Source organism: Leptonotus elevatus, chromosome 21, assembly GCF_054856555.1.
Source record: "Leptonotus elevatus isolate MCC_2025b chromosome 21, RoL_Lele_1.0, whole genome shotgun sequence".
Classification (NCBI taxonomy): domain Eukaryota; kingdom Metazoa; phylum Chordata; class Actinopteri; order Syngnathiformes; family Syngnathidae; genus Leptonotus; species Leptonotus elevatus.
The window spans coordinates 1,254,674-1,267,650 of record NC_141259.1 but is presented as its reverse complement, the minus strand read 5'-3'; the positions used below and the strand labels follow the sequence as shown (position 1 = coordinate 1,267,650).

Here is a 12,977-nt window from a genome sequence, read left to right as displayed (position 1 = left end):
TCAAAGAATTAAAGGTAAGTTTGGAATTCCTCGGCCAACACGTAAGTGACCTCCAACGAAATAATGCCGAGTTACGCTCTTCACTTGCGGCTGTTTCAGCCGAGTTGGAGATGATTAACAAGGAGAATAAAACGCTAAAAGAAACGGTTCTGGATGTCCAATCCTGTAGCATGCGGGAGAATTTAATATTCTCAGGCATATCCGAGAACACCTCTGACAATCCAGAGGCAGAGATACAAAACATTTTATGACGACATTGCTAAAAATTCCTCAGGAGACGGTAAATAATATCTCTTTTCACCGTGTACATCGGCTTGGAGCCCGTAGGGGCAACAACCCCCCGTCCTATTATCGCTAAGTTTGAGTATTTTAAACAGAAAGAATTTGTTAAAAGTAAAGGACGGGAGCTTAAAGGGACCTCTTTCGGGATGAATGACCAATTCCCGAGAGAGATTAATGAGCGGCGAAAGGTACTGTTTCCCATAATGAGACAAAATAGGCAGGAGGGTAAACGGACTACGATGGTCGTTGATAAGCTATACATCGATGGCCAACAATTCCGGAACCCCAACTCCACTCCCTGGCTGTTCTAATTGGCATTGTTGGAACTGAACTTTGTTCGATTATTAGATGTATACATATATATGTGGTTCTAAAACCCAAAATATGAATACTTATTATGTATAGACTATAATACAAATATAATAATAATACATAACTATATCGAAAATATATTTAATCAAAATATCTCGCTTAGGTTACCATTTACTGGTGTATTGTTATGTGTTTAATCCCTCGCCAATTTCCTTCACATCCACCTCTCTCCCCGTTTTTTCACTGTTATATTCACTTACACGTCACCTCATTTCACACAAATCACATAAACCACCTAACCACTTTTATTCCATCCTATAACATGCCAATATTAACAAGTAGCCTATACATATATTTACACAGGACTGAGTTTATATTGTTTGTATGCATAAATTAGTTCTGGTCTCTTGGAATGTGTGTAGCGCTCGCTCACAGGCAAAAATAATTAAAAAAATTAGACCATCTCTTAAAATTAAAAGCAGATATTTGTCTCCTACAAGAGACCCACCTTCAAAAATCTGAAGAAAAATTACTTTTTGACAAGAATTTTAGTCAAGTGTACTCTGCCCCTTATAACAGTAGACAAAGAGGAGTCTGTATACTCATACATAAGAATGTATTCTTTACTCTAAATAATACAATAACAGACCCAGAGGGCCGATACATTATTATTCAGGTGAATATATTTAATAAAATATATACATTTGGTAATTTATAAGCCCCTGATAATGATGATCCGGCCTTTTTCCATGAATTTTTCTCTCAGCTGTTTGATTTAGCAGTGAACTCTACTGTTACTATTGAAGGAGACTTTAACACAGTCTTAAAGCCATTAATTAAAGCCGTTCTCATAATACAACATGTATAAGGCGATTACAATCTATTAAAGTAATAGGGGAATATATGGATGATTTTGGCCTCGTCGACAGCTGGAGACTTAAAAACCCAACTAAGAAGGAATTTACCTTCTTTTCCACGGTGCACCGGTCTTTTTCAAGATTTTTTTTTTTTTACAAATAATTCTATTGCTGAAAAAATTGGTACAAAAATACATCCTATTATTATTAGCGACCGTGCATCAGTCTCCCTTACCCTACAAGTTGATTATACCTTTAAACCACCCCCCACATGGCGTTTTAACATCTCACTGCTAAATGACGCAGAATTTGACAAAATTATAAAAAGCGAGTGGGCAGACTTTTGGGAAATAAATGACTCTCCAGACTTATCTCCATCTCTTCTCTGGTAAGCTGGGAAAGCGGTAATTTGTGGTCAAATTATATCATATTCATCCTATAAAAAGAAACAGGATCAAAAATTCGAAAAAGACTTGAAAGATAAAATTAAACAACTGACCGATGGGTACGCAATAAACCCAAATAACCAAATATGGACTGACTTACAAAATACAAAAATACAGTTAGACGATATGTTATTTAAAAAGACAGAGTTTATAATGCAACAATTGACATACAACAACTTTGAATATAATAACAAATCAGGTAAATTTCTTGCAAACCAACAACAAAAATATCTGATAACGGCTATTAAAGGGACAACTGGTGAATGGACACAATCACCAGAAGAAATTAATTAATTTTTTTATAACTATTATCGCAACCTATACTCAGAAACTAACGAGTCTAACCCTGAGCATATTAAAGCATTCCTCAGTAGCTTAAATACACCTGTTATCTACTGAATATAAAGATACGTTAGATGCGCCACTTACTATAAACGAGCTGTACAGTGCTCTAGATAGTATGCCTAATGGCAGAGCACCTGGCCCGGGTGGTTATCCGGCTATATTTTTTAAGCACTTTTGGTTAATGCTTGCTCCATTATTCTTAAGAGTAGTAACAGAAATTAAAACTAATGGTCACATACGCCCACACATGAATACAGCAGCAATTAAACTTTTATTAAAGCCAGAAAAAGACCCCACCCTTCCATCAAGTTACCGTCCGATTTCACTAAATAACACTGATATTTAAATTATCGCTAAGGCCTTCGCATCTAGACTAGACAAACAGTAGTCTCGACAATCATTCATAGCGAACAAACAGGATTTATTAAAGATCGTTACTCTACTAATAATATTAGGAGGCTCTTTAACCTTATTAGCATGTCACAGCGGCATGATAAAAAGGCAGTTATTATATCGTTGGATGCAGAAAAAGCCTTCGACAAAGTTAACTTCCTCTTTGCTGTTTTAAACCAATTTGGCTTTGGGAAGTCATTTATTCACTGGCTGTCAATATTATATGATTCTCTTAAAGCTCCAGTTACTACTGTCTTGTCTGTAGAGTCTAGAGTTTTACTCTACAGACAAGACAGGGATGCCCACTGTCCCCTTTACTATTTGCAATATTTATTGAGCCGCTTTAATTAGCTATACACCAGGAAAGAAGGATTCAAGGAATTCACTCCGGGGTAACAGAACACAAAATGAATCTATATGCCGATGATATTTTACTTTATTTAGAAAAACCTGCTATTTCGTTAGGGGAAGTATTTAACTTAATAACTAAATTCTCACAGTTATCAGATTATTCTATTAACTGGACAAAATCAACACTTTTATCTATTACAGAAAATTCATGGAACCCTGCAAGCCAGGACCCACACTACTCATTTCCTATAGGTAATTTAAAATACTTAGGCATAAAAATCTCACCTAAATTAACTGATTTAATTCATTTAAACTTTACTCCACTTCTGGATAGCATTTATAGTGACTTGGAGCGCTGGAATAATCTTCCTATTTCTCTAATAGGACGAATAGCCACTATTAAAATGAAAGTTTTACCCAAAATAAACTATTTTTTCTCAATGATTCCATTTAAACCTACGCCTAACTGGTTCCAGTTGTTGGACTCAGCCGTTACAAAATTCTACTGGAATAAAAAAAAAGCAAAGATTAGTCTATTCGACTCTTCAGAAAAGTAAATCCAAAGGAGCTTTAGAGGCAACAAATTTTATGCACTACTATATAGCTAACCAGCTACAATATATCATTCTATGGGCACAACCCAACAGAGATACTAACTGTTGGCTGAAACTAGAACAGAAGGATTGTAATAACCTCAGACTTTTATATTTACTCTTTATTACAACATCGATTAAACGACACAATTGTTTTAAAAACCCAATGATTTCCACCACCCTGACCGCCTGGTGGAAGGCACTAGAAATTACAAAAACCCAATTGGAGCCCTGCGGGCTTTCTCCCATATGGCATAACCCTGACTTTCAACTTATTAACCAATCGTGTTATTTAGGTGTTTGGGAGCAGAAAGGAATTACACATCACCGCCATCTTTTCCCAGATAATATGTTTATATCATATACATCCTTGCTCCAAAAATACAAAATAAAAAACGGAAATTATTTACATTATCTGCAAGTTAAAAATATGATAAAAAAACTAATTCCAACACTTCGGTGTACGCTCTAGCCGCCTGTTTTAGCTAAAGATATTACAAAGCTTTCTCCGACAACAACAAAAAACCTCTCAAAAATATGTTATATATATATATATATATATATATATAAAAAGCAGTTTCTGTATTTGGCAATTTGTAACTAATGGTTGTGTTTTTATAGTCAGGAACCCAGTTGCTGACAGCAGGATCAAGCAGACCACATCAAATGACACCTTACAGTCACCAACTCCTCAAGATTCACTTCCAATGGGCACTAAGGGTTTATATTCGGAATCACTGTATGTCAGTGGGTAGGTGCTGTCCCCCCCTGGCTGAGCGTGGGCGGCTCTGCCCCTCTGTTGGCTGCTGGGTGGTGGCTGCATCTTGGCCGTTCCCTGGGTCTCTTGGGGGGTGCTGCATTGCGGTGCTCTTTCTTGTGTCCGGGGCGGCGCCGCCCCATTGAAGTCCGTCGCTCCGTGCCCGGCGACGCGGTTCGGGTCGGGTGGGCCTCCGGGGTGCCCCGTGGTTCCCTCTCCCCTCCCCCTTCCGCCCCCTTGCCGCCTCTCCCTCCTCGCCTCTCCCCGCCCGTCCTCCGCCTTCCGGTCCCTTCTCCCTCATCACCCTTCCTCCTCCTCCCCCCTCTCTCTGCTGCCCTGCCGCGCCCCTTGCCCTTCTTGTCGTCTCCTCCCCCTGTCCCGTCCCCCTCCCCTGTCCGCCTTCCTCCCCTCCCCTGGGCCGGGGGCTCCATCCCTGGCTCCGGCGGCCGGGCGGGCGGGCGGGGTGGTGTTGTGCCTCCTGGCACCTCGGGTGGACCCCAGTATCCGGGGGGCAAGCCCTATCGCCCCGCCGTGCTTTCTCCATATGCCCGCTGGGGTCTCGTTGGGTGTGGTGGGCGGGTGCGCCTCCTGCCCCCGCCGGGTTGGGAGAGGCCCCGCTGGTCGCTCCTCTTAACTCACTGCACTAGGGGGGGTGGAGCGGGGGCTGTGGACGGGTGGGGTGCCTGGTGGGCCTGCCGTGCCCCGTTCTGCTGCGTTGGCCTTGGGGTGCAGGCCGTGTTGGGGTGAGGGGCGCTTCTGTCTCCCGGGTTAGCTCTCCGGCCGGTGGCCCCTGCGGGGTCCGGGGGTTGTGCCTTGGCGCTGCCGTGGCCTGGGGGGCTCTGAGGGGTTGTGCTTGCTCTGTCCTGGCCGGGGTCGACTGCTCCCCTCTTTGGTGGAGGTTTTCATGCATGCCAGATCCACCACACCAGCATCTACTGAAATTCAGACACAATCTGCTTCTTCCTCTGGTCGTTGAATCGGTGGAGGCTGATGTCTGTGGATCTCACTCTGCTTCATCTATCCTTCTTTCCTTTCCTCAGTCTTTCCTTTGGTCTCTTGAGGTCTCCCTAATTTGTTGGAATTTAAATGTTTCTGGGGTTGGTGAAAGATTCTGGTTGGTAACCCGGTGGGTAGTAGGTGATGTCTGGTCTGTGCTGGATTTCACTTTTCTTTGATGCTTCCTCAGGTCTCCTGACAACTTCACGACTCTAGTTGGATTCTGAATTAGTCGGTTTAGGTGAACAGTATGGGATTTTTAATAGGTTTTAGGTGAAATAATGAGCTCACTCAAACGCACGCACATATGCACACACACACCCGCACATGCACATACTCACGCATAACAAAAAAAGGAAAGGAAAAGAAAAAAAAGAGAGAGAGAGCAATGATGATGGCATGTCGAATCTGTAAAATTACTGAATGAACAATACTGAGGTCTCTCTCGTCATGTTAACTAGTGTTTAGCACCTTTTAAAGCTTCCATTTTAATATTGGTTTGCTCCTTAAGGTTAATTTTATTGAAAAAAGCTGTTAACATTTTATTTTTAAGCGGTTTGTACTAAATCAGCAGGCATAAAGCTATTATTAGCTAAATTATTAGCTATTATTTTGTAATTGGATATAGTAAGTATTATTATTATTATTAGGCTATATGTGTGTGTAATGTTTATTTAGTTCTTTTATTGACAATTCTGAACATCCGGGCATTTCTGATACATCCCCAATGCAACGCAAAGCAAATGCTTCCTTTATACGGCAAAAACAAACGGCAGATTGTAATGCCTGTGACTATCATACAAGCCACACAGAATCTCATCACATTTTAAAATAAAAAAATAATCCTCGCAAATCAAATTACAATGATACAAAGTCCAATGCTTTTCAATGAGCGAATAGATTTAGTTCACCAAATTGACCGCCATTTTGACTTGAGACGTCATCTCGGAATTATCAATAAGGTATTCTATATGTGCAAAAATGCCCTTTTTCCTCCCAGAGCACTTACCCCCCAAAATGTCTGTGCACGCCACTGGTCGTTCGACAATGGGCAATGGACCAAACCGAAGCACGTCCTCATTCCAACTTAAATAGCGCTTTTTGCCGCGCTTCAGGTGTTACATGACTATGGACTATATCACAAAAGAAGTTGGTTTATTATTTAATGAGTTTGTTATTTTTTGAGTGAATAAGTTACTGGTTGTGAATGGAGGATTTTTGTTATGATTAATATATGTTGCAGATATTGTTTATTTACGTGCTTTAGTTGCCTCTTGGTTACTTTTTGTATTAAACCTGTTTAAGAGCTAAATGGTTTGCCTGGAGGGAGGGGCTAAGGGGTATTTAAGGGAGCCTAAATTCATTAGTTGGGAGTGCTCAGCCAAGTGGGCTGGTGATTGACTGGCTACCACAGTAAGTTGCAGAAATGACAAACGGAACTTGTAAATATTGTTGGGATTGTTTTTGCACTGGACTTGCACTGTAAATATTTTGTTTAAAAAAAATAACCTCACTGAAGTTTTTCAACTGCGCCATCATTTCCCCCTCTTTTTTTTATTTTAAATGAACCCGTGACACATGAGAACTCATGTTGAACTAATAAACTGTAAATATTAAAAGATTAGGAATAAATAAGAATAAAATAAAAGATTGTATGTACTGTCATTTTACAAATACACTCACTATATGCAATTATGGAATGCTTTTCGCCATGGCAACTATTTTATAGTTTTTGCAACTCATTTTGTCAGATTTTAATGTCACAATCTGATGTGTAATAAAAAATATGCCGTTTGTATTTCATACAGGAACGAAGAGATTTAAACGCAGAATGAGGGGGAAGGAGAAGATTGGGACAATTAGCTCCGTCTTTCGAGGCAGAGGGTCAACTCCCTTCCAGCCCCCCCTCCCCCCTGTGATGATGAGGATGTGCTTTTTATGCAAAGCCTGGTTCCTGCCTTAAAAAATATTGTCCACTGACCAAAAAGATAAACTACAAATTTATAAGGTGCCATTGGCTGCAAAAAAATATACATCAAATTTAGAAGAGGTTTTACAGTAATATGTGTGTGAATCTTTTCAGTGCAGTAATCAGGCTTCAATATTTTTTATGCCTTGATTTAATCTTTTGTTGTTATTGTTAATCACCAGTTCAGGGTGTATATTTAGCTCTGTCAATAGTTTCAGTTTTATTTGTTTTTACACACCTGCTATAAGAATAAATACTTTATTTTCTTTTGTGTTTTATATATATATATATATATATATATATATATATATATATATATATATATATATATATATATATATATATATATATATATATAAAATAGTACAGTTAATACATAGTGCATGTAATTATGTGCCTTACCTAATGTCTTGATTGTTATTGATTGATATTTTAGAAAAGTCCAAAGTTCTGGGGAGTCAGGTTAATTTCGGTGTTTATCCATAGTGTATAAACAGCTTGTTTTTGCCTCACAATGTAATACATTAAGCAAGATACATGATAACATACAATTCACTGTATCATTGAGAAAATACAAACACGGGCTGTGTTTATTATGATATTGCATAGGAATAAACATTGTGTGTATAAACAGGTCTACAATAATTGTGGTGCGGATAAGGTGATGCAGGAATTTTGCTCCCTAGTATGTGTGGGTGGCTCTTAAAATAGCCTTTTTGGGTGTGTAGTACTGTGCACTACACAGAATCTTGCCATGGGGCCAACCCCTCCGTCGAGAAGAAAGAGGTGAAGGCCTCCCTGACCCTCATAGCCTCTCTGCTTGGGTTGTTGGAAGCAACTCTTTCCAGATCTGGCAGTAGTTCCACCTCTTCAAGCTGGATTGTTCCTACAAATGCCTGGGCAGTTTGTCGCAGGAAGTTGTGAAGAAGGCAGGTAGCCTTCACAGACTTCTCAGCAACTTCCACACGCACCTTCATGATACGCCTGTACATCCTCCACTGGGACGAAAGGATGCCAAAGGCATTCTTCACCACCAACCTAGCTCGGGAGAGACGGTCATTATATAGCTGGCGCTATGGAGGGAGAATGCGTCCTGGAAATGGCCTCATCAGATGTCGCTGGAGTGGAAAGGCCTCATCAGCGACAAAGACATGCGGCTGCGCTCCGAGGTGGTCAGCTCCTGGTAGAAGCCGGTCCCCAGGCAGGTGCAGCGTGCCAGAGCGCAGTGCTTGACCAAAAGCTGAGTTGGCCAGGATCCCTCCATCGCTGGTTCTTTCATAGCCCCCGACATCTATTATCCGGAAGCATTTCTCAGCATCAACAACTGCCAAGAGAACCAATGAGTAGGTTCCCTTGTAGTTGAAGAACTGGGAACCTGAGTTGGCAAGGGCTTTGAGCACAACATGCTTCCCATCAATAGCTCCACAGCAGAGAGGAAAATTCCACCGCTCCTCAAACCTCTCTGCGATTGTCCTCCACACCTCTGTGGTGGGAACAGCCATAAAGTCATCCACGAGGCAGTCCCAAATCGCGGTTGCCACATCAGGGACAATCATGGAGACTGTGGAGATGCCAACACAGAAACTGTTTGCTATGGTCCGGAAAGAGTCACCTGTGGCAAAGTATTTGCAATACATGATTAAACATTACATGTACGTGAGTCATAAAAAAATTGCAATAGTGCATGTAGTCAGTCACCAGTGAGTCAAAATAATGTATACGCATCAGAAAATCTATTACATAAATATTCAACGTTTCAATGAAAAAAAGAGGTATCGAGAAGTACTTACAAATTAAAGATGGATCCAATGTGTTTGCTTCCTAGTGTGTGTACAGTATATATATATATATATATATATATATATATATATATATATATATATATATATATATATATATATATATATATATATATATATATATTTATTTATTTTTAGCTGGCTATGTCTTAAACATGATATAACATGTTGAAAATGAATCATCATGATCAGATAAATACAGTAGTTGCACTATTTAGTAGGTGTATTTAACTGTTGATAGAGCAGAAAAACTCATCAATCTAAACTCTTTTCATTACATCCTTTTCATCAGTTTGGAAGCATGGTGTATGTACTTCAACATAATTTTTTGATATACTGTATACATTTAGCTAGCGCTGTGTAAATCAGTGCATATAGAGCATTTATTGTGCGATACCAAACTTATCTGCCACTCACCGGAGACAAATGGACAGTCGCTCCGCAGCAGAGATGGAACGCCTGTAGTTTGTGTCCATGCGGGAGATCCTAGCGCCGATACGAGCCAATAGGTCATCGAACTGTGCAGTGGTCATCCGCATATAGCGCTGGAAACGGCAATCATTCAGACGCAGTCGATGGAATTCACCAAGATGTTCGCGTATCTGGATGGTGTTGTGAATCCATACACGACGGCGTTTTGCTTTCCGACGTTTGTATGTCTTCCACAACAAGTACAGAGCAGCAATATCGAGCAAGTCGTCCACCATGGCTGTTCGCTAGCAAAAATGGCTGCCTGAAAAAAATATGCTGTTTTTGTCTACCAAGTGAAGCCCCTCCCATCCGGTGTACGACCGCGCGAAAAGGCGAAGCACCCGGCGGGCATTTCGTTGAATGGAGCGTGAAACGCTAGCGAACACACACACACATACACAAAGGGGGAGAGATTTGTCTAAAAAATATTCACACAAATAAATTTGTGATTTTCACGTGTTTTTCAGATCCACAAACATTTTCGCGATTTTCACGTTTTTCAGATCCACAAACATATTCATCATTTTCACGTGTTTTATAGATTCACAAAAAAATTCTTGATTTTCCCGTTTTTCAGATCCACAAATATATCCGCGATTTTCACGTGTCTTTTTTAATTTTGTGTGTGCATTTTCCATGACTTTTGCTTGCGAGTTGTCAAAAGTGCTTTTGTGGATGGTTGCGCACACCAGAGGCGATTCTAGGATCAGAGGTTTAGGGGTCCTATAAAGACATTTAGGGGTGCTTGGGTACTATAACGGGGGGAAGGGGGGTATACTTCCCGCTCCAAAAATAACATGGGAAGTCAGTGAGTAAACTGAATCTAATATTGTCACGTTTCGGTTTTGTATGGGTTAGGGTTTTGTTTATTTTGGTGTGTTTGTTGTGTCTTTCTGTGATTGATGTTTGTCTTGTGTTTCTGAGTGGTTCCCCTGTCTCGTTATGTCTGATTACGTCCACCTGTGTGCCTGTTTCCTTCCCAGTATGTTTGACCAATCGGTGCTCTCTTCCTATTGTGTTCCCCAGGTGTGTCTAATTAGTGTTGGTGTATTTAGTCTGTTGTGTTTGTCCAGTCGGTGTGGGATCATTGTCTACGTCAGGTGTCAAAGTCCTGAGTCTATGTTTCCAGTCCCGTCCCGTCCCGTCCCGTCCCGTCCCGTCCCGTCCCGTCCCGTCCCGTCCCGTCCCGTCCCGCTATGTCTCGTCCCAGTTAAGTTGTCTATGTTTCTGTCTAGTGGTCTATGTTTCTGTGTAGTTCTCCACATCCAGCCAAGCTTCCCAAGTTCTGTCAAGTCGGCCCCGGTCAAGCCAGTCCCGTCACGGCGAACCAGCCTCCTCTCGCCCAGTCCCGTCACTACGACCCGTCCCCACTTCTTCCAATAAAGTTTCTCCTTTTGTTCAAAATTCCTGTCTCCCTGATGTGTCTCCTCACCTTTGGTTCCACTCTCTCCTACGCGCACCTTTTCATGACAAATATAAGTTATGCAAAGGAAAAAATGACTTAAAATATAAACATATTCCAACCTTAATTTCCTGAATGGTACTCTTTTTGATACAACAGCTTATCAACATACACATTGACAGTATGCATGTTTCTGGAGTAAACCAGCTCCACACAGTTTTCAGTGAGAATTAACAAAAATGGACCATGCGACTTGTTTTTTAAATTTTCTTTTAAATGAAACACACAACATATAAAATATGTTAACATACATTAACTTCATAAAGAATGATGTTTTTTGTGTTTTTATACTATTTGTCTGTACTATGTTATAAAAACATACATCACGTACGTAAGTACAAACACATAAAACATATGAACAAAACAAATTGACTTTAGCACTGTTTGTGTCTGCCTTTTTACATCTTGTCTTTAATACAAATACTTCAAAATTGATCTTTTGTTTGCTGAAAACCAATCTTATGTCCATGACCTACTTCACGAGGCTTGTTTTGTGTGTGTATATATATATATATATATATATATATATATATATATATATATATATATATATATATATATATATATATATTATAGCTATAAGTTTCTAGCTTGTTAAAAAGAACACACAGTAAAAATATATCTGTATACTCTAAAAATTTGGAGATGCTATTGTTCAGTTTGGGGGTGCTGAAGCACCCCCCAAAATGTCCTAAATACGCGTCTGAACGGGCCAATGTCTTAGGAAAGGTTTTCAGCCTACAGAGGGCTTAATTGTATAGACACGCTGTCATGGTCTGTGTTTTGATTTGTCTTATTGGTCATGTTTTCCTAGTGTGTCAATGTCTCGTCAGGTTTTATCATGTCCTCTGCTTGTCATCCCGGTCCCTGGTGTTACCCAATCAGTTCCCCAAGCCACGTGTGTCTTGTGCAGGTGTCTCTCGTTGTCTCGTTACTGTGTATTTAGATCCCTGCTTTCTTTCAGTCCTTGTCGAGTCATTGTCGCTGTGCCATGTCATGTCCTGTCGTCATCATTTCCTTGCTTAGCCGTCTTCCTGTTTGGTTTGTTGCTTTGACCTGTGTTTTTGGATATTGTTGATTTAGTTATTTTCGCCAAGTACCTTGTTTGCCATTTTCTTAATTAAATCCCCTTTTTAACCACATCCTTGCCTAGCTGCTTTTCCTCCCTGCATTTGGGTCCTCCACCAAACTCTACCCTCCTGACAGAATGACTCGACCACAGAAGGACCCAGCGGGGGCGCTGTCATGCCACAAAGAAATACTTGTCTCCGGAGCTTTGACAATAGCATTGTTGGACGAAGCCCTGGCTTTGGCTAGTGGCGCTCTGGGTGACAGGTCGGACAGTCCTCAAGTCCCCGACCCACGTCTGCCGCGGCAGGCTCAAGTCCCCGACCCACGACTGCCGCGGCAGGCTGAAGTCCCTGTCCCCCGTCTGCCGCGGCAGGCTGAAGTCCCCGTCCCACGTCTGCCGCGGCAGGCTGAAGTCCCCGTCCCACGTCTGCCGCAGCAGGCTCAAGTCACCATCTCACGTCTGCCGCGGCAGGCTCAAGCCCCCGTCCCACGTCTGCCGCGGCAGGCTAAAGTCCCCGTCATCATTTCCTTACTTAGCCGTGTTCCTGTTTGGTTTATTGCTTTGATTTGTGTTTTGGGATATTGTTGATTTTGTTATTTTCGCCAAGTACCTTGTTTGCCTTTTTCTTAATTGAATCCCCTTTTTAACTACATCCTTGTCTGGTTGCTTTTGCTCCTTACATTTGGGTCCTCCACCAAACTCCACCCTCCTGACACACGCCAAAAATCAGAGTGAAACAATGATGTAGCTGGCCAATACATTTTTCCAAAATGTTATTTCTTCAATTCAAAATGCTTCTCAATACCTTGTGTGGCACCCATGTGCTTGTATGCATGCTTGACAACGTTGAGTCATGCTCCTAATCAGACGAC

General features: G+C 41.1%; 2 protein-coding genes across 2 annotated transcripts in view; one reads left to right on the top strand and one right to left on the bottom strand.

Moving 5' to 3' along the window:
- The window catches only part of LOC147155517 (uncharacterized), a 132,126-nt gene that overhangs the window by 107,892 nt on the left and 11,257 nt on the right, over positions 1-12,977 (top strand). The gene's annotated exons all lie outside the window — the stretch shown is intronic.
- On the bottom strand, positions 8,039-9,807 carry LOC147155518 (uncharacterized). Its single transcript, XM_086066622.1, is given in 2 exon segments — positions 8,039-8,927; positions 9,518-9,807. Coding segments are annotated over 2 exon segments (1,179 nt in total).